Source organism: Malaclemys terrapin, chromosome 8 (genome assembly GCF_027887155.1).
Source record: "Malaclemys terrapin pileata isolate rMalTer1 chromosome 8, rMalTer1.hap1, whole genome shotgun sequence".
Lineage (NCBI taxonomy): Eukaryota > Metazoa > Chordata > Testudines > Emydidae > Malaclemys > Malaclemys terrapin.
Genome location: NC_071512.1, coordinates 93,774,848 through 93,794,871, shown reverse-complemented (window position 1 = coordinate 93,794,871; position 20,024 = coordinate 93,774,848). Strand labels below are relative to the sequence as shown.

At 43.9% G+C, this 20,024-nt stretch overlaps 1 protein-coding gene across 5 annotated transcripts in view; it reads left to right on the top strand.

Moving 5' to 3' along the window:
* PATJ (PATJ crumbs cell polarity complex component) overlaps window positions 1-14,377 on the top strand; it is a 215,077-nt gene extending 200,700 nt beyond the window's left edge. For 4 of the 5 annotated variants that reach the window (XM_054037446.1, XM_054037444.1, XM_054037443.1 and 1 more), the window contains exons 43-46: window positions 2,555-2,659; window positions 6,594-6,700; window positions 8,278-8,401; window positions 12,518-14,377. In XM_054037446.1, coding sequence (XP_053893421.1) covers window positions 2,555-2,659; window positions 6,594-6,700; window positions 8,278-8,401; window positions 12,518-12,664 — 483 coding nt within the window. In that variant the 3' untranslated portion in view covers window positions 12,665-14,377. The other variant, XM_054037445.1, reaches the window with a different exon arrangement.
* Window positions 14,378-20,024: the final 5,647 nt, after the last annotated feature.

Here is a 20,024-nt window from a genome sequence, read left to right as displayed (position 1 = left end):
CCTGTGACAATTACATTGATTGTCTATGTGAAAATGTAACATTCCGGAAGTATTTAAATGTATTTGCAACAGTCTCTTAATGCAGTCCAGTAGCTGGGAACAGAGGGGAAAGTCAGCACTACATGACCAGTCAGCTCTCTGCAAGGATCAGAGGCAGTTGCTTCACAGGCCATAGGTGGTCCATGGACAACTGGGGCACCCCTTAGATCTTATACAAAACAAAAACTCTGGCAACACGTAACTGATTTTAAATTGAAACTGACTTTTTCAGGTGCCAAAACAAAAAAAAATGACACTTTAAATTCGAAAGACTGTTGCTATTATGTTTCAGTTTTTGATGAACTACTGTGTTGAACATCCCACAATTATTGGGTAGACTTTCAGGATAACTATCATTATTAAAATGATTGCAGTCTATAAGTACTTACGTGAGGAACAAAAATGAGGGAATGAGCTCTTAAATCTAGCAAACAAAAATATAACAAGATCCAATAGCTGGAAATTGAAGCTAGACTAATTCAGACTGGAAATAAGATGTAAATTTTTAATAGTGAAGCGTAACTAACCATTGGAACAACTTATCAAAGTTGTGGTGGATTCTCCATCACTTGCAATTCTTAAATCAAGACTGAATGTTTTTCTAAACGATATACACTAGTTGAAATAACTATTTCAGGGAAATCCTACATTATTGCTGTACAGGAGGTCCGACTAGATGATCTATTCCTGGGGGAATTCTGCGCTCAATATTTTAAAATTCTGCAAAGTTCTGCATATTTTATTTGTCACAATAACACAATATAATCATGCCAGTTTCAATTATTTTGGTAATTTTTTTCAAAATACCTGTCAGCAAGTATATCTGTAATAATATAGACAAAAAAAAGATTCAGGAAATATTTTTTTTTTTGACAAATAGATTCCTTACTATGCAACTTAATACAGAACTTTGAGTAATTTGTTTAAACTACAATACAGAAACATATTTATTGCACCCCTTAGAAGCAGTATAAAGGCTTGGGGAAGTCAGGGGTAGTGGAGGAGCTGAGGGAGAGGGAAAGAGCCCAGGAATGAACCTGGAGGGTTGTTGGGTGTGGGTGGGAGAAGTAGGAAACAGGTTTTTTGTTGGGGGATTGTTAGGGAGTTGGGGAGCCTCCCCCATGCAGACCCTGACTGACACTCTAGCCTCTCCCATTCATTCAGTCAGGCACATCTGCCCCTGTCCTTATATGCCCCTGCACCCCCCGTCCCTGTGTGCCCCTGCACCCTTTTACCCCCTTGTCCCCATGTGGCTCTGCAGCCCTCTATCCTCCACATTCTCATGTGGCCCTGCAGTCGTCCCCCCCCCATTCAGCCTCTGGCTCAATGCTGTCACCCCACTAGCTCCTGTGTCCCCACCCAGTCTCTCTCCCCTCACTAGCTCTTCTGAACATCAGTCTGTGAGCCGCCCCACTCTCTGTTCTCCCCCTACACACACCCACATCCTGTGCCTCCTAAACTGGCTCCACGGGCAGGGTGGTGTGATGAACACAGCCAGCTGCTGTGGCAGCGGCCTCTGGTGTGTGAAAGGCAGAACTGCAGCACTTCTGGGGAGGGAATATATTTTATGCACAGGAAAAAAAAATTCTGCACATATGCAGTGGCGCAGATTTCCCCGAGAAGTAATGATCACAGTGACATGTCTGCACTGCAGTTAAATACCTGTGGCTGGCCCACGTCCACTTGGGTTAAGGGGCTGTTTAATTGCAGTGTTGACATTTGGGCTCAGGCTGGAACCTGGGCTCCAGGACCCTCCCCACTTGTGGGGTCCCAGAGCCCAGGCTCCAGCCCAAGCCTGAACATCTACACTGAAATGGAACAGTCTCTTAGCCTGAGACCTGCAAGCCCAAGTCAGCTGACACAGACCAGCTGTGGGTTTTAAATTGCAGTGTAGATATATCCAAGGACCCCTTCTGGCCTTAGAAGCTATGAATCATAATCTGTGGAAATTACCTACTTGAAAGAAGAATATACATAATATGCACAGGAAAGCCATGGCTCTGATCCTACAATGAGATCCACTAGCATAGACCCGTGCTTAACAGAACTCTGCAAGGGTGCTAAGGCCTGGTATATCAGCAGCATACGTTTTTATTAGACTCAAAAGCTTATATATTTACTCATTTATGAATTAATATGGATAGCGTCTGCTTTCTTATATTACAGTTAAAACACACACCTGCACCCCTCTCCTTATCCATGTATGTGGACATACATGTGGCCTTTCCACATGGAATGAAAATGGTTGGTTGCTAATGTCATTCTCCTTACTTGCAAATGTAATCAATAGACTATGACCTCTCTTTGTTTATCTGGGCTGTTATTTTTTAAGAAATGTGCATTATCCTTACTCTGAAGAATGCTGAATGATCAGTGGAAATACAGAATCCTCACAAAAGACATACTGTATATGAGAAGGATGAGTCTGCAGTGCCAATTTCATAAGGAATTTTAAGCATCCTTAAATTTAATTTTCCTTAATGCTAGTAATTTTCCATTACTGTTGTACTTTTAGGTTGGAGATCGGATTGTCAGTATTAATGGGCAACCTTTGGACGGGCTGTCTCACGCTGATGCTGTTAATCTACTAAAGAATGCTTATGGGAGCATTATCCTGCAGGTATGGTGATAAATTGAACATGCAGCTGCATGAGGGTAGATAAGTGGTGTTCAAAAAAGACTAAGCATCACTGGCACAAGACATCACAGCACAGTGGGGTGCTTCTTGATGTGAATTATACAGGATGAAAGCAATAAATTATTATTTTCATTCAAAAATTCTTTATTGCCACCCATACAGACTGTGAGTATGATTATATAAAAGCATAACAGGGGGAACAAAATGACTTGTTGCTACACATGATAAAGCAACAAAGCTTTTAGCTTCCAACACTTTTTTTTAAAAGTAAGCTAGCTACAAACATGGAATGACTCCTTTTCTTGTGCTGCTAGACTGGGACTGAGCTGCCCAAAGTGTTAATTTCTTTGTTCGTGGAAGTGAAAAAAACCTAAAACTCTAGTTGGGTTTGGTATAAATTATTACATCTCAATTCAATATATTAGTGTGTAGGACTGATTATCAACCAAATTACAGTACTTGGGTACACCGCTGATAAATGTGGCAATTAAGAGTAAAAAAATACTATTGAAGAATGTGTAGTTTTTATTTTTGATTACAGCAGCCCTCTTCTGTTTCTCCAATATACACAACTTGAACCTGCTAAGAGGAAAATACTGGATACAAAAATCTCGTATATAAAAGCTGAGAGTTTTTTCTCTCACATTCACAACTGCTAGATAGCTTAGAATTTGCTTAATTTCTCTCACATTTTGTATTTTTATTCTCAATACAATGCAGTCCTTTTCCACAAATAAAAAAAAGTTCCTTTTGGGAAACTAAGAAGTTACTTTTTATAATACAATTAGACAGGTAAACAAAGTATTCAGGTATATTAGTGGTGGCTGTAAGTATGATGAACAGGAAATGATTATATTAATGCTAAGTATTGGTACTTTTCATTACTTTTTTATTAGAACTATTCCACTTATATTGTTTTATCAGGCTGATAATCATGACTGACATGTCATTAAGTAATTGTATTTATTATCAAGTTAGACCACCTCATGGCAAACTGCACTGAAAGGTCAGATAATTGTGTTCACTGGGGTGGAAAGGCTTATTATCGGGATGTCCTGGGAAGGGTGTTAAAGGAGTTTGCAAATGGAAGATTAGATTCTCGGGGGAACAATCGTCCCTTCCGGCTGTTTTGATGCTTCGGTTTAAATTAATCTGCTTTCTGCAGGTGTAGTAATGAGATAAGCTTTTTACAAGGTTGTTGAACTCTGATACATTCTTACTGCCACAGATTTGTGAATATAGATTTATTTTGCCATCGGGTTTTATTTAACAAGGAAATATGACAACTTTCCCCCCTGCTGGAATATTAGAATACATTTATTTACAACCGCTTCTAACTTCTGAACTATGTGCAATTCTGCTGTTGTCCTGACAACCCCAAAAGGGGTGAATTATGAGCCTGAAACCTAGAACATGAAACTCACATTAAAATTGTGGCATTCTGGTTTTTGCTTGAGGATTTTACTAAGGGTACATCTATACTTACCTCCGGGTTCGGCAGTAAGCAGTCGATCTTCTGGGATCAATTTATCGCACCTTATCTAGACGCGATAAATCGATCACGGAAGTGCTCGCTGTCGACTGGGGAGCCTGCCTGCTGCGTGTGGACCTGCGGTAAGTACCTTGTAGTTCAAACTAAGGTAATTCGACTTCAGCTACATTATTCACATAGCTGAAGTTGCGTATCTTAGTTCGAACTGGGAGGTTAGTGTGGACCAGCCCTAAGAATCACTGTTTGATGGGTTAGGACAGGGGTTCTCAATTTTTTTTTTTCTGAGCCCCCTCCCCTCCCCCTCTCCCCCCCACCGTACTATTAACAACTCTAGGGTCCAGTGGGGAGCCTTGCAGCTCTGGGCTTCAGCTGCCCGGCAAAGGGGGCTTGGGGTTTTAGCCCTGCAGGGTTCCAGGCTTCGGCCACTGGGGGGAGGGGAGGTTTTGGGCATAGATGTATTTTGATTTCTATTGGGGGTGAGGGGCCAGGGCCTGGTGGGGTATGGGCCAGCTCTGCATGGCAGGGCCCTGGGAGGGAGTGCCACCTCCACCCCCTGACTCACCTCAGCAAGCCACCAAGCCAGTCTGGGTTGTGGGAGGAGGGCGCAACCAAAAATTATAAGTCAAAGCAGGGTGGGGAGGGTCAGCTCAAAAAGTCTGAAAACCTCTCGAAGTGCAGGCAGGGGGTAGCTAGGAGCTGTGTGCAGGCAGTTGGGAGGGGCACAGGGTGTAGGCGAGGGATAGCTAGGGGCTATGTTCTGGGAGGGGACACCCCTCCCTGAGCGTCTGCTCCCTGAGGGCTCTACCACCCCTGGCGCCAGCTCCACCTGCCCGGGCGGCTCTTATCAGCTGCACAAGCAGTGAAAGGGGGCTGGATGCTGAGGAGCAGCTGCAGGCACCAGCCAGGAGCACTGCCAGCTTTTTTGCCGCCCTAGGCAGCAGAAGGTCCCGCCCCCGAAATACCACACCCGACAGAGGCGGTGGAAGGTCCCGCCCCTGAAATACCGACGACGACCGGGGCGGCTGAAGATCCGGCCGCTGCGGTCACCGCCCCCCAAATGTTAGCCCCCTAGGCGACCACCTAGGTCGCCTAATGGGTTGCACCGGCCCTGGCACCAGTAGCAGCAGGAGATGGGGGAACACCACAGCTGCCTGTTCCGTGGCATCAGGCAGAGCAGCAGCTGCCCTGCACTGCCGGGCTCCAGCTACCTGTCTCTGACCTGGCCAGGGGTCTGAGAAGCAGGTTTGCTGTCTCCTGGAGTCATCTGAATCGTGGCTGTAGAGTGCTCACCCAGGGGAAGTGAAAAGCGAAAGCTGTTCACTAATGCGTGGCCTTTACTAGCTAATGTAGAGAGGCATTTCTGAGCTCCACATTTTTACATGGCTCCTTTACATGGCCCTCAGAGAGTAAAATACATTGCAGGAATACAGACAGTGTCTAGAAGAGAAGGGGAGATACTTTATTGGAGACAAGGCATATAAACAGAGAACTTGAAAGAATGGATTGAGTTGAAGCCCTCTATACTTCTATGTTTCACTGAGAAAGTAAATCATCCTTGAACTTAGCTTCACCTTACATTTCACCTTTCATGTCACTGGTTTCATCTAAAGTATTAAATTCCTTTGTGTTCTCTACTCTACTACTGTATGTGAATTGCCCACATAGTGATGGTAGTTGAATTTGTGTTTGTGGGTGAGATTACCCAGATATAAGGTGTAGAGGGAGAAGGAGACATTAGAATTGGTGGGGGCAGAAGGATTAAAATGAGGGCCAGATTTGCTCCCTCCAATGAGAAATAAACAAACAACCCAGAGATATGGGGGAGAATGAAAAGAAAAATTGAGATCTCCATTCAGTAGCTTCCAACAGATTGGTCTTTTGGAAGGTTAGGGTTATTTTGCTCTACAGGATGAGTAGGAGTTTCAGCCTCATGGATGTTTGTATCTCTGGGATTCACCAAAGATCAGGGCCTTTGCTTCGTACCAGCTTTGATGCCCCATTTGTGTCCCTAAGACCTTCCTAACAGCTCTGGGGCACCATTATGTCCCCCTAATGTGGTCCCTTCATCTGCTGTTGACCTTGGAACCTGGCCTCTCTCCACCCACAATGCAGGAACATGTACAAAACTTAATATTGTATGAGGCCCCAGGGTAATCTGGCCTTAAATTAGAATAAAAGTGTTGTGCTGTATCCTTGCAGAAAATTGGTGGTCCTCTTACATTTTCTTCATGAATCTGTGATTTGAATGTAATTTGAGTTCAATTTATAAAGGACTTAAAAGATTTTAAAAAGATTTTATATGAAGTTTTGATTGTAAAAAGTAGCCATTTTTCTTAACATACTCAGTATTTGTTGTGTAATAAGTAAAGATGATGTTTAGCAGTCTGACCCCTTGCTGACATTTTCTTGCATCCTGACTTTCAGGTTGTAGCCGACACCAATATCAGTGCCATAGCTAGCCAATTAGAGAGCATGTCTGCTGGATGTAATCTTAACTCCCCTACTCTTGATTGTCATTCTGAAGATCCAGAGTAAGTATGCACTCTTTGATGTTGGAGTACTCTAGTTCAGAGTACTGCCTGAAGGATACTCAAACATTTCCATTCCCTCGCACAGGCCTGGACAGTGTGTTTGCTCTCTTCTCTTGTCATTTCTTTTTCAACTAATTTTTCAGCACCTTTAAAATGCTCACTATTGTCCTCTACTGGCGAGGAGTGGAACCATACCTGCCTTCATCTGGTAATTTAAGTGTGAATCTTCATGCTTTTGTTTTTGATAGATTTCCAAAAAGCACATCTCCGTAGATTTTCCAGTTGATGTGTTGTCATGATAGTTCTGCTCCTGTTTCGCAGCTTCCTCTTTGAAATGAGTTATGACAACTGCAGTTCAAAATAATCCATCATCTTGGGGATTAAACAAGAAGAGGTTTTTCGAAAGCAGGGGGATTGATGTAAAAGTTCCAAATGTGCATGTATTTTGCTGAGCTTGAAGATATTCATTTATATTAAAGGGATTCTGTCTTCCATTAGCTTTTTCATTGTATTGTTCCTTTAGTCAATAATAATAATGCTTAGCGCTGTGGAAAAACAAAAAAATCACAAATATTATCTCAAATTGTTGCATGAATGAGATTTGTCCATGCCTCTCTTGTGTTCTCTTTCCATGAATGTACATCCAGCCAATTTGAACTCTCACAAATATTTGAAAAAAGGGAGTTTTCATTTGAAGTTAAGAAGTTGTGGGAACTATTTTAAGCTTGCACATGCTAATATTTGCATTGAGTGCTTGTGCACTTCTCCAGTCAAAGAGCACAAATCAGATTGTTTTGACCAACTCAGATTAGCAAAATATCAAATACTCTCAGTCCATAAAGTTTAAAAAGTGTGTTACATCTGTAAATTACCTTGTGCTCATGAACTAGTAATGCTTCAAAACACTGGTGAGATAGAGAAGAAAACCACATTTTTCATATGAGGAAACTGAGATATGAATGATTATGGGCCCAATACTGCATGTTACTCCAGGTTGGTGGACTTCTGAACCTGCACAGAGAAACTTTCAAAACTGGGGACTTTGCCACCTTTTGGTCCATGCTATAAGGGTGTGATTGAGCTGAAATTAGCACTCAGGAGTTCCTGACTTCCAGTTTTACGTTCTGTCCACTAGACAACATTGCCTCTGAAGTCAGGTGATTATGTTGTGTTGCTATGAAATGATGTTGCAAATTCACTTCTCCTAAACTGGGGCAGAAGATGGACTGTCCAGGGAGCAAATCTTATTTAAAAACACATAGCAATTGTGTGGGCCTTGCTCCTGAATCACAGTCTGCTATTGGGGAATAATGTGCTCTTTTTGAATCCTATTAAAGGAAGTATATAAAAAATGAAGTCAATGGGACTCTACTTAGGTTCACGGGTCCATGTTAGTGCATTCCAACATGGGATCAGAGCCATGGTTTGTGAAATTATGAAAAACATCTTAAAAGGAAAATGGGTGTTTCTATTTGAATCTATTTGAAAGTCTGCATCTATTTGAAAGTGTTCCTTCTACAAAAAGACCCTCACTTGCTATATATTGTTTTTCTAAGTGGTATTCATTGTTTTTTCAGGGCTCCTCAGCCTAAGATTATTGCTTTGGAGAAAGGTTCTGATGGCCTGGGTTTTAGTATTGTAGGGGGACATGGAAGTCCCCATGGAGACCTGCCCATTTATGTCAAGACTATATTTGCCAAGGTATCTTTTTTTTTTTTCCTTTTTGCATATATCTTTTAAAAACCCTAAAATTAGGAACAGATAACAAGTCTAATGCAAAAGAATTGTGTTCCAAACTCATTGTCTGGGTATGTGTGATTTGATCATCATTGCCGGGACCCAAAGCTCACTATCAGCTAGCAAGGATGAGGGAAAAGCTGCTATTTTATTATACTGACATGTGGAAAGAGAGACCTTATCTGAGCAAATACATGTTACTCTGTGTATTTGGGAAATGTCTTTAAAATAATCTGTATAAGGCTTTATTTATTTGTAGGTCTCAAAGTGCTGTGCACCATAGGCGCCAACTTTTCCTGGCGCCGGTGGGTGCTTGCATCCCCTCATCCTCGACCCCGCCCCGACTCCACCCCTTCCCTGTCCCCTTCCGCCCCTGCCCCACCCCCATTCCAACCCCTTCCCCAAAGTCCTTGCCCCTATTGGACTCCTTCCCCAAATCCTCACCCCGTCCCTGCCTCTTCCCCGCCTCCTCCCCTGAGCTCGCCACGTTCCCACTCCTCCCCCCCTCCTCCCACAGCTTCTTTCGCTGCAAAACAGCTGTTTCACGGCGGCAAGCGCTGGGAGGAGAAGCGGGGACGGCACGCTCAGGGGAGGAGGCGGAGGTGAGCTGGGGCGGGGTTCAGGGTGGGGCGCTGCCGGTGGGTGAAAAGCACCCACCAATTTTTCCCCGTGGATGCTCCAGCCCCAGAGCTGTATATGCTACTTATACACTTGTGCACAGCATAGGCGCCGACTCTATGGATGCTCCAGCCCCGGAGCACCCACAGAGTCGGCGCCTATGCTGTGCACAAGTGTATAAGTAGCATTTTACATTTGGGAAATAGTTGCAGAGATGTTAAATGTCTTGCTAAGGTCACAAAGTTAGTTGCAAAGCCAGAAGTAAAACTCAGGTCTCTGTGGTCAGACGCTCCCTCACATCCATGTTGTGGCCAACTTGGATGAGAAAAGGGGAAGATGCTATCAGCCTGATTCTCCATTGCCCTGTGTGTTGTGAGGTCACTTACACCAGTGCAAACTGGGTATAAAATGCTACCATATCACAACAGTAGTGTTTCACACTTTGCACTGGTGTAGATGACTTCACAAGGGGCAGGGTAATGGGGAATCAGGCCCTACCGCTTTGTTAATTTTTAACTTACCTGTTTCCAACTTGGGAAGTGCTCAGCACCACCACAGCCTCCCCCTTCTCTCCTTTTTTAACTTTCAAAGTTGTAGTTTCAAAAGCTTTGAAAGTGGCTGTGGGGGTTTTACCTGCTGTGCTCAGCTCTTGTTCAAGAGGAGGATTCCTGCCTGCAGCCTGACAGTCTTGTTTTCTTGCAGCTAAGGTCCTATGTAAACATGGACCGAGACACAGAATTTGCATTGGGCTTCAAACTTACCTAAAGATATGGCATGCATGAATCCAAGATCTTGGTTTGGCCCATTGTAAAAATAGGGACTAGTCATGAGGTGCAGATCCCCATCCTAATTTCCCCATCACTCACTGATGTCAAGATCTGGAATTCGGGCTCAACTGAATTCTAGCCCTATTGAATTAGGAATGCTTAACAGAAAGATGTGTTAGCATAAAGTCACTTTTATAGTACAGTCTCAGTGAATTAGACCAAACAGAAAAAATGGTAGGGGACCGATGTAAGGCTGCATAAATATCTGGAGGGTTCCACAAACATCTCAGGCCAGTGGTTTTGTAGAGTGTTCAGGGCAGTTAGAATTGATTTTCTCTTCAGTGAATCCACAAATTTCAATAGAAGAAAAGACTATGGGACTAGTACTTACGTTTCAGAATGGCTTTTTGTCTTTACCTTCAAATAACCTCTTGCGTAGACTCTCTAGGCATGTTTCTAATCACTGGTTTGCTTTATACTGACTCCAAGGCCCATCAGATGCAGCCCAGATGGAGAGAAGACTGCTTTTATAAGCTTTTGGCACAAGGCCAGAAGTTTAGTCTTAATTTTCTTGTCCTAAAGCCATCAATGCATTCACGAACCCTGATGTGACATACCTACTGCACAATAATACAAATGATTATTAATAATAATAATGCCTCCTGCCTTTTATGTCATTGGGAACCTTATGCCTTCAGCAATACATTTAGTTGTTTTAGTGGAACATCTTATAGTGTTTTGCTCTGTTTTATGTAACTTTACCTACATTTTTTTTTTTTTTTTTTGGAAGGAAAATAAAGTCCACCCTTGGCACTGAGCAAAAAATAAATAAATAAAACTAAAAGCTTCCAGGTTTCTATAAATACTTTTCTCTTTGATCTTCTATACCAGTTCAGATACTTGGGTTAGGATTCTTCCCAATAAGCAGATGAACACAGAACAGTAAAGGCCTGGTTTTCATTTGCATGGTGGTCCTGCTAGACTACTTTTGGCAGTGTAAAGGGGCTTTAAAGTGAGTGTGTATAACGGGGCCATTGTGTAAATGAGAATCGGAATCTGTAACTTTGAGGGTGTCGCTTCCCACCCATATGAGCAGGGCCGGCTCTAGGCACCAGCTTAACAAGCAGGCAGGGCCGGCTTTAGGCCAATTCCACCAATTCCCCCGAATCGGGCCCCGCGCTTAAGAGGGCCCAGTGGCAGGGTTGCCCAGAGTTGGGGGGGCAAGTGGCAGAGAATCCCTTCCCTGGCTAGAGGCACCTTTTTAATTTTTACTGACCCGGCGGCACTCCGGGTCTTTGGCGGCACGTCCTTCAGTGCCGCCGAAGACCCGGAGCGAGTGAAGGACCCGCCACCAAAGACTAGGAGCGCGGCCCGGTGAGTACAAGCCCCACGTGTTTTTTTTAACGTGGTTTTTTTTTTTTTTTTTTAAGTCATCCCTGTCAGGGCCCCGTCGAAACTGTTCGAATCGGGCCCCGCACTTCCTAAAGTCAGCCCTGCAAGCAGGTGCTTGGGGCGGCCAAGGGAGAGGGGCGGCACCTGCGGTAATTCGGGGGCAGCAGGTCTCTCACTCCCTCTAGGAGCGAAGGACCTGCCGCTGAACTGCCGCCACCGATCGCGGCTTTTTTTTTTTTTTTTTTTTTGCTTGGGGTGGCAGAAATGCTGGAGCCGGCCCTGCATATGAGAGTCAAGCCATCTCTCAGCTTTCAGGTGTTTCTCTCTCCAGCAGGCAAAGAATACTCACCCTAGAAGGCTGCTGCTGGAGGAGAGCAGGCCTCTGAGGCGAAACAGAAGCCCTGTGGCACACACCCTGTGCAGCTGCCCTAACAGCACACATAAGGCCCTCAGTCCCTCATCCAGTGCCCCACCTCATTATCCCAGAAAAGAAACCAGGGCCAGGTGGGGCCATCCTCCAAATCAGCCACGCATTGCTAAACCCCAGGACCGGCTCCAGGGTTTTTGCCTCCCCAAGCGGCGGGAGGGGGGGGAGGGGGGAAGCCACGATCGCAGTTGCGATCGGCAGCACTCTGGCGGCAGCTCCACCGTGCCGCTTTCTTCTTCAGCGGGAATTCGGCGGCAGGTGCTTCCCTCCGAGAGGGACCGGCCACCGAATTGCAGCCAAACAGCCTGACGTGCCGTCCCAAGCACCTGCTTGCTGGGCGGGTGCCTGGAGCCAGCCTGGCTAAACCCTTCCACCTAAGGGATGGCTCAGACTCAGAAGTGCTGAGTGGGAAGGATCTCCGTGCAGAGAGCCATGACAAGATAGAAAGTCCTAGAAAGGTCCCACTGTCCTTCAAAGGACTCTGCCCCATTAAAGGAGAAGGGGTTCAGGAGGTCCCAGCCAGATTCCTACACTGAGGATTGCAATGGCTCTAGCCATCAGACTAAGGAAGTGTACAGCCCTCCTTCTGCTTCAAAGACTTGACCCCTTCCTTGAGGAGAAACAGATGTCCCAGAAAAGGACACAAACAGGGCAGCAAATCCCCTGTGCCCCCACCCACCCACATGCATCAAGCCTCTGCCAAATACCATCAGCATTTGCCAGCACGATACTGAGTCATGGCTGCAGGAAAGAGTTGAGGTTTAAAACTGGTAACAAAGAGAACTAATGTTGTTGAGCAGTGTCATGCTGTATTTTTTTTAAAGTAATTTAGAATTAAATCACATCACATTGTTCGGTCATTTTTGTTGTTTGCAGGGAGCAGCTGCGGATGATGGCAGATTGAAGCGCGGCGATCAGATTTTAGCAGTTAATGGAGAAGCTTTGGAAGGTGTTACTCATGAGCAAGCTGTAGCTATTCTGAAATGCCAGAAAGGATCTGTAATATTAACAGTGTTATCATGAATCTCATTGCACACGTGGAGATGAATGCAATTATTTTAAAACATCGTAGCGCTGCTATAATAATGTACAGTCCTGAGTGAGATGAAAAACAAACTCCAGATAAGATTAGTATATTCTAATCCTATTGCCTCTATTGTTTCATTTAGTCATATAAATGAAGCTTATTGGTCAGTGATTTTTCTACTTCTTTAATATCTTGTGGCTTCTGTTTCCTCTCAACAAGGTTAACTTAGAAAACTTTAATGAACTGTATGTGTTTTACTTTAGTTAAACATCAGTTTATCCCCACCAGTGGGAAATCCCTGTTACAATTGCTGAAACTGGAATTAACGCGCGCACACAAAAGAGAATTTAGATCGTCATCTGATGAGCAAAAATAAATGCTAAGTGATTTGTCATCACTCATTATTTACTTATGCTAATTGTCCTTTCAAGTATGCCAGAAAACATTAATAATGTAATTAAATTACCACAGTTCCAAATGACGAAATATCCGATTCTCCTCTGGGAAAGTGTTTGTGCTCTGCACAGTAAGTTTGACAGTCAATGCTAACTTTTCATATTTATCACTCTGGATAGGTCCATGCCAGTTAGTGATTATTATTATAAATAATAAATAAAATAAATAAATTAATGGAGATATCCTATCTCCTAGAACTGGAAGGGACCTTGAAAGGTCATCGAGTCCAGCCCCCCGCCTTCACTAGCAGGACCAAGTACTGATTTTGCCCCAGATCCCTAAGTGGCCCCCTCAAGGATTGAACTCACAACTCTGGGTTTAACAGGCCCATGCTCAAACCACTGAGCTATCCCTCCCCCCCCTCATTATTGTGATGAGTCAATTTGCAGCCTTTAACATTAAAAAAAAAAAAAAAAAATGGGGGAGGGGCCTGTTTTTTCAGGTCTTTCAAAATCTCCCTAACAGTGTTTTAAGATCTAGATGTGGCATGAGCAACATGTCTTATTCTGTTCTAATTAATTTTTTATAGAAAAAGAAACGTTCTGAAATGACCAAGATGCTCAGAACATGCATTTGTAATTGTGCTGAATTGCAGTACCAGTGTCCACAGTTAGACTTCTAAGAAGGCCAGAGTTTGCCTCCATAATGTGGCACTATAATTCAGCTAATGTGAATGCTAGTAAGTTGTGATTCCCACTAGCGCTGAGGGCTAAATGAAGGCAGATTGAACCATTTTGCAAGTTTCCAAAAGTCTGCATGGTGTCAGCTGGTGTGGGAAAGGGACCTTTACTTATCAGAAACTACCACCCATCCAGTATTCTGGGCTTCAGATTGCTAGAACCTAGTTTTGTGCAATGCCACTAAGAGATTTAGCAAGTGAACTTGTAAAGCAAATAAGCGGTAATGCAAGTCCATGCAGTTTAATCTTTCTAACTTTGTGGAGACTGGTGGCATGCAGAAAGCACCTCCGTATGATGTAGGGCTAAGAGGGCTAATTTTTAATGATGATAATGATACAGCAAGGAAAAGTGAATAAAAAAAAGGAAAAGTATTGAAATCGGCAGCTGATTTAATTATCAGTTGTGTATGAGACCTTCCTATCGGTAAATGAAACCAGGCTTCCTTTTGAAATCCTATAATTACTGTTCTTCAGAATGTTTTAGCTAAAATGTGATATTATTCTCCTGACTGTATAAAGAAAAGTATATTGAAGTGAGGTTAAAAGTGGTAAAGTAGTAAGCATAGAAGAGGTGATGAGCATCCGAAGAAGTGGGCTGTAGTCCACGAAAGCTTATGCTCTAATAAATTTGTTAGTCTCTAAGGTGCCACAAGTACTCCTGTTCTTCTTTTTGCGGATACAGACTAACACGGCTGTTACTCTGAAACTTGTCATTAAGAATGTTGCTTTCCTTATCTCATTTAAAAATGATCTCTAAATATAACAAATCACAAAGTGCATTAACTTGTTGGAATATTTTATGGGTATTCCATAAATAGTGCCTAAAAGAGACTTATGTTTTGAAATGGATTTCATTTCCATTGTGCAGGTTGATTATTAATATGAAGTGTTAGAGGAATCTTGTTTATAGATGCACATCAAATGTCCAGAGGTACCGAATTGAAGAACTTTTAACTACCCACCTTTGGTTTCCAGAACAGCCAAGTATGCAGAAGCTAAATGCACCTAGATAACCCTTTAAGATGCACCTTGATAAAACAATGTTGCAAGGTTATGACCAAAATCTAATGACTATTCTGATCAAATAACCATTACATGCATACTTGAAAATATTGCAACATTATTCTATTAAAATTTACATGGCCATTTGTCATCTCTTATGCACATATGGCTGATATAAAAAATATAGAATTTATGGGCTGAGATTTTGCACTTCTTATTGTTCAGATTTGAGATAATATTACTGCTTCTTGTAACTTGCACTTTTTCTGTGTGCTGAGTATGTTACTGCCAAAAATTGCATTGCAACTACTTGATAAACCAGTGAACATGTGGGGAAGGCAAGTACAGTATTTAAAGGACCAATTCTAGATTACATTTCAATTATGCTTGTCTGGGTCGAAGTGTTCTGGTTTGTTAAAATTGTTATCTACGTCTGTGCAAGGGGAAAAAACAATGAAACTTACTGATAGTATGTTTATGTATATCAGTAAAATAAGATATTTTATTATTTCCAAAGATTCTAAATAAAGTTCAGTTACTAAGAAGTTGTGCATATTTTTTTTATTTTTTGTACTTTTAAAAAAATTCGCTTCAAGTCCATGTTATGGTAAATTTTATCCCAGGGTGTAATGTTTGCTATTGACAGTAATGAGCCTCACTTACTTTCCAGTAGGAGTATGAACATCCGTACCTATGGGACTGATCAAAGAATGTTTTGACAGGCAGTTGAGTCCATGCCCCCCAGCCAGGGCCGGTGCAAGGAAGTTTTGCACCCTAGGGCAAACTTACACCTTGCGCCCTCACCCCCATCCCCAGCCCTGCGGCAGCTCCCTGCCCCCCCCCCCCCCCCCCGCGGCAGCTCCCCGCCCCAGCTCACCTCTGCTCTGCCTCCTCCCCGAGCACGCCGCCCCCGCTCTAATTCTCCTCCCCTCCCAGGCTTGTGGCACCAAACAGCTAATTGGCGCCGCAAGCCTGGGAGGCGGGAGAAGTGGAGCGGAGACCACGCGCTCGGGGAGGGGGCGTAGGAACGCTGTAAAAAAAAAATGGGGACACTGCTTTTTGGCGCCCCCAAATCTTGGCGCCCTAGGCAACCACCTAGTTTGTCTTAATGGTAGCACCGGCCCTGCCCCCAGCCAATCAGATTGCTTTTGGAGTGAAACTTTGGGAGCAAAATATCTTGTGCACATCCATACTCCTTTAAAACACTAATTCCTCTGATGCAAACTATTCTAGGATGTTAACCAATTCGTTTTAAGCAGGGAAGCACCAACAAAGCAATCAGGTTGGGAATACTGGGATCCAGAGTAGTTAACAGAGTTGGGAGGGAGGGAAGTGTGAATGGAAAACAGGGTGGCCATTGCGGCAGGATATGTCAGGGTCGAAGTGGTTGATCAGCAGAAGAGCAAATTTGGCTGTAGGAAGTCTGGTTGCAGGAATTTTGCAAGAGCTTTTGGTAGTACTGCTCCCCACAGCCCCAATCCAATCCAAGGTCTTCTCCAAAAGACCCATGGCTGTGGATTGAAGATCCTCATTTGTCATGTTTTTTATTTTCATAAAGGTCATGGTTTATTCACAGTTCCCTCTATAGTTTCCCCAGGCAGCCAGAGGAGTTGTAGGAGGAATGGTAAATAATCTGTGATCTGCATGACACAATCAGTGGCAGTCAGTAATTCTATTTATACTTTCTAGACTATCACGACAAAGAAAAGGGCAAGAGACTGACTCTGTATTATAAATAAAGGCTAGGATCCTCCCTTATATTTCTACTTCCCCCAATCCAGGGCAGCTTGAGCTGTATGCTTGCCAGGCCCCAAAGAAGCAAAAGATCTTGGGCTCTATCCCCTTTGTAGTTGTCAATGCCTCTGTGACCCTACAGCTCAGTATAAAATGATGTTCTTGCAACCACACACTCATGACACTAGTTTAAAGTCTACTTCCAGACACTAGGTTAACTGGGAATAATAAAAGGATTGTGTCAGATTATACTTTTACTTGAGGAAGAGCTGTAATGCCACTAAATACCTCGTAATTAATCAAATGGTGATTACAACCATGGAAGTGTCACATATAGAGCCTATTGAGGTAATATGATTATGTTGAGATGGAGCAGTTGTTATACCTTCGCCTGAAAGGACTGGAATGAATTAATTTAACATTACACATGTATAAAACTGAGCATTGGTGTATAATTCCATTATCATCTTTCTCCACAGTTTCACACTTCGTATCCATAATTTAGCTGCATGTACACTCGATTTAAAACACGGTCTTAGTCATTGTTTTCTCAGTTATGAATATTTTGTTCTCTGATATTATGGACAATCCTGTGATATCCAGATCCTTTAAGAAAAAGACAAATAAGATCTTTTCACTGTACTGTAATGCTCTAAGCGTAAAAGGAATGAGGATCTTTTTCACTGTCTTAGACCTTGTCTAAAGACACGAGTTCTATATATAGTTTTAATATAATGTAATACTGGTATATTATTAACTCTTTGTGTGATAACACCTAGAAGCCCCAGTTATGGACAAGGACCCCTTTGTCCTCGGCATTGTGCAAACACAGAACAAAAAGACAGTCTCTGCCCCCAAAAACTTACAATCTAAATAGCTGCAGCAATACGAGCCTTAGTGTACTACACCTCTACCTCGATATAACGCTGTCCTCAGGAGCCAAAAAAAAATCTTACCGTGTTATAGGTGAAACCGCGTTATATCGAACTTGCTTTGATCCACTGGAGTGCGCTGCCTCCCCCCCCCCCCCCCCCGGAGCACTGCTTTACCGCGTTATATCTGAATTCGTGTTCTATCAGGTCGCATTATATCGAGGTAGAGGTGTACTATAAAAGTGTTTAATATCAGTATAGTTTATTCCCATGCAGGGAGGCACATTTATTATCGATACAATTGCCTCCACATGCAGGGTTTTACTGGTATAAATATATTGGTTAAAAAAAAACACACACCCCTCCAAAATAGTTACATCAATCAAAATTTGTGTGTAAACCAATGCAACTCCTCTAGAGGTGCATTAGGTAGAATAAAATACACACAGAGACAGACCAGAGTTCACACTTTACACAAAAAAACATATTTCTTACCAGAGCTGCGGTCACTTACATAGTCTCCTCAGCAAACTGCCACAGGGTGGAGCTGGAGAAGATCATTCTCATACAGTCTTATAATTTCCCCCCCGCCCGGGTTCCAAAAGGAAATTAACTCCTTTGTTTGTGAATGCGTCATCCTTCCAATCCTGCAAAACTGTCTCTTAGTATCTTAGATTTCCTTTTCTGCAGTTTGAGATGTACTGTATGAAAGGCTGTGTGTTGGAAATAAATGACAGCATGACCATGTGAAGCTCAAACTTTCTTCTGACATTGTGGGAAATCCTCCTTGGAGGGTGTTAGCTTGAACTATATAACGTAAGATCCTTTATTAAAGGCAATAAATGTTAGAAATCACAAAACATAAAGTCACCCCTCTGGCCAGTGACAGCAGATCATGGGTTGGTTTCCGGCTGAAAGAGAATCAATTACATGGCGTCTGGGTATTTTCTTACTGTAACTCAGTTATTTACAATCTGTGAACAAAGATGCTCACAAACATCAGAGGTATACTTCTCTTTCTAAAATGTCATCCCAAACAGTGATGGCACGAGCAGACTAAACAATTGCTTAGGGCTCCAAGCAGCTCAAGAGGACCTGATTTAGTATTACCTGCAAAATGCTGTTCATCTTATTTAACATGGACTTTTTAACCCATGTATTAGTGTGTGTTGCATTGGCCTATTTTTTGTTTTTGTGGAAATAATGCAATTAGTATTTTTAAAGGTTGGGCGAGGACCAAAGGGAACCCTCAAAAATATTCCTCCTTAGGATCCCTGATGGGCTACCACTGCCCCTGATCCCAAACACCTAGGAGCAACTCTTCCCTGAGAATTAACTGTAGTTAGAGAGATTAAGGCAGAGAGAAAACTCCCACTGCTTGCAACAGCTCCTCTTAACAAAAAAAATATGTTTGTATAACAAAGCAGCAATGCAGGAAAAGGAGCTTGTAAGACTGTAACAGCACCATCTGGTGACGCCTACCATAGCAACAGTGAGCATGCCAACACTCCTGATTTTTGCAGGAATTAGGGAAGGGATTTTGCCAGGGGCTGGAGCCAGTCTCTAAATAAGGCCAAGAGTACCAGCCCTTAGAGAATTTGAGCCCTGGCTGTCTGCCCCACTTGCCTGCCTCCTGAGACAGAATACCCAATCAGTGCTGCAGCTGGCAGAGCTCGCTCTCTTCCTCCCCTTCCTCCCCGCTCTTGCCCCAAGAAACCTGAAGCTATTCTCACAGGAGGGGAGCAGGGAGCTGAAAAGCCCAGCTGCTCAGGATGGATCTCACTCCTCCTCTCCTGTGAGCAAGGGGGACAGAGGTCTCTGACCCTCTCCGGTCCCTGCCTGCAGCCCGGCCTGGGAAGGTGAAGAGCCCTGGAGCTGCTCCGCCCAGGAGGAGCAGAGGTGAGACTGGGGAGTAATTTGGGAGAGTGAGCAGCACTGATGTCTCTCTCTCTGATCCGAGGGAGGTCAAAAGACAGACCTTACCCCCCCACACACACACACAAAATACAACCTTTTTCTTTTCCCTCATGATTTTGAATCTCTGGAAGTTGGCAGTCCTGAGGGTCTCTTCTCACATTCACCGAGTAAGGTTGCCATGTGTCTGGTTTTCAACCAGGCCGTTAACAGTCCAGTTGGCGGTGCTGCGGATTTAAGACGGGCTAGTTCCCTACCTGTCCTGGCACCGTGCTGTGCCCTGGAAGCAGCCGGCCGGTCCAGCTCCTAGACGGGGGACCAGGGGGCTCCGTGCGCTGCCCCCATCCCAAGCACTTGCTCTGCACTTCCATTGGCTGGGAACCGCATCCAATGGGAGCTGGGGGAGGGGTGCCTGCGGGCGAGAGCAGCACGCACAGAGCCTCCTGGCTGGGGCGCAGCGCAGAGCCAGAACAGGCAGGGAGCCTGCCTTAGCCCTGCTGCGCCACTGACCAGGAGCCACCTGAGGTAAGCCCGGGCCCCATTCCAGAGTTTGCATCTCCAGCCCAGAGCCCTCACCGTTTTCCACACCCCAACCCCCTGCCTCAACCTGCAATCCCCTCCTGCACTCTGACTCCCTCAGCCTGGAGCCTCCTCCTGCACCCCAAACTCCTCATCCTTGGCCGTACCCCAGCCCAGAGA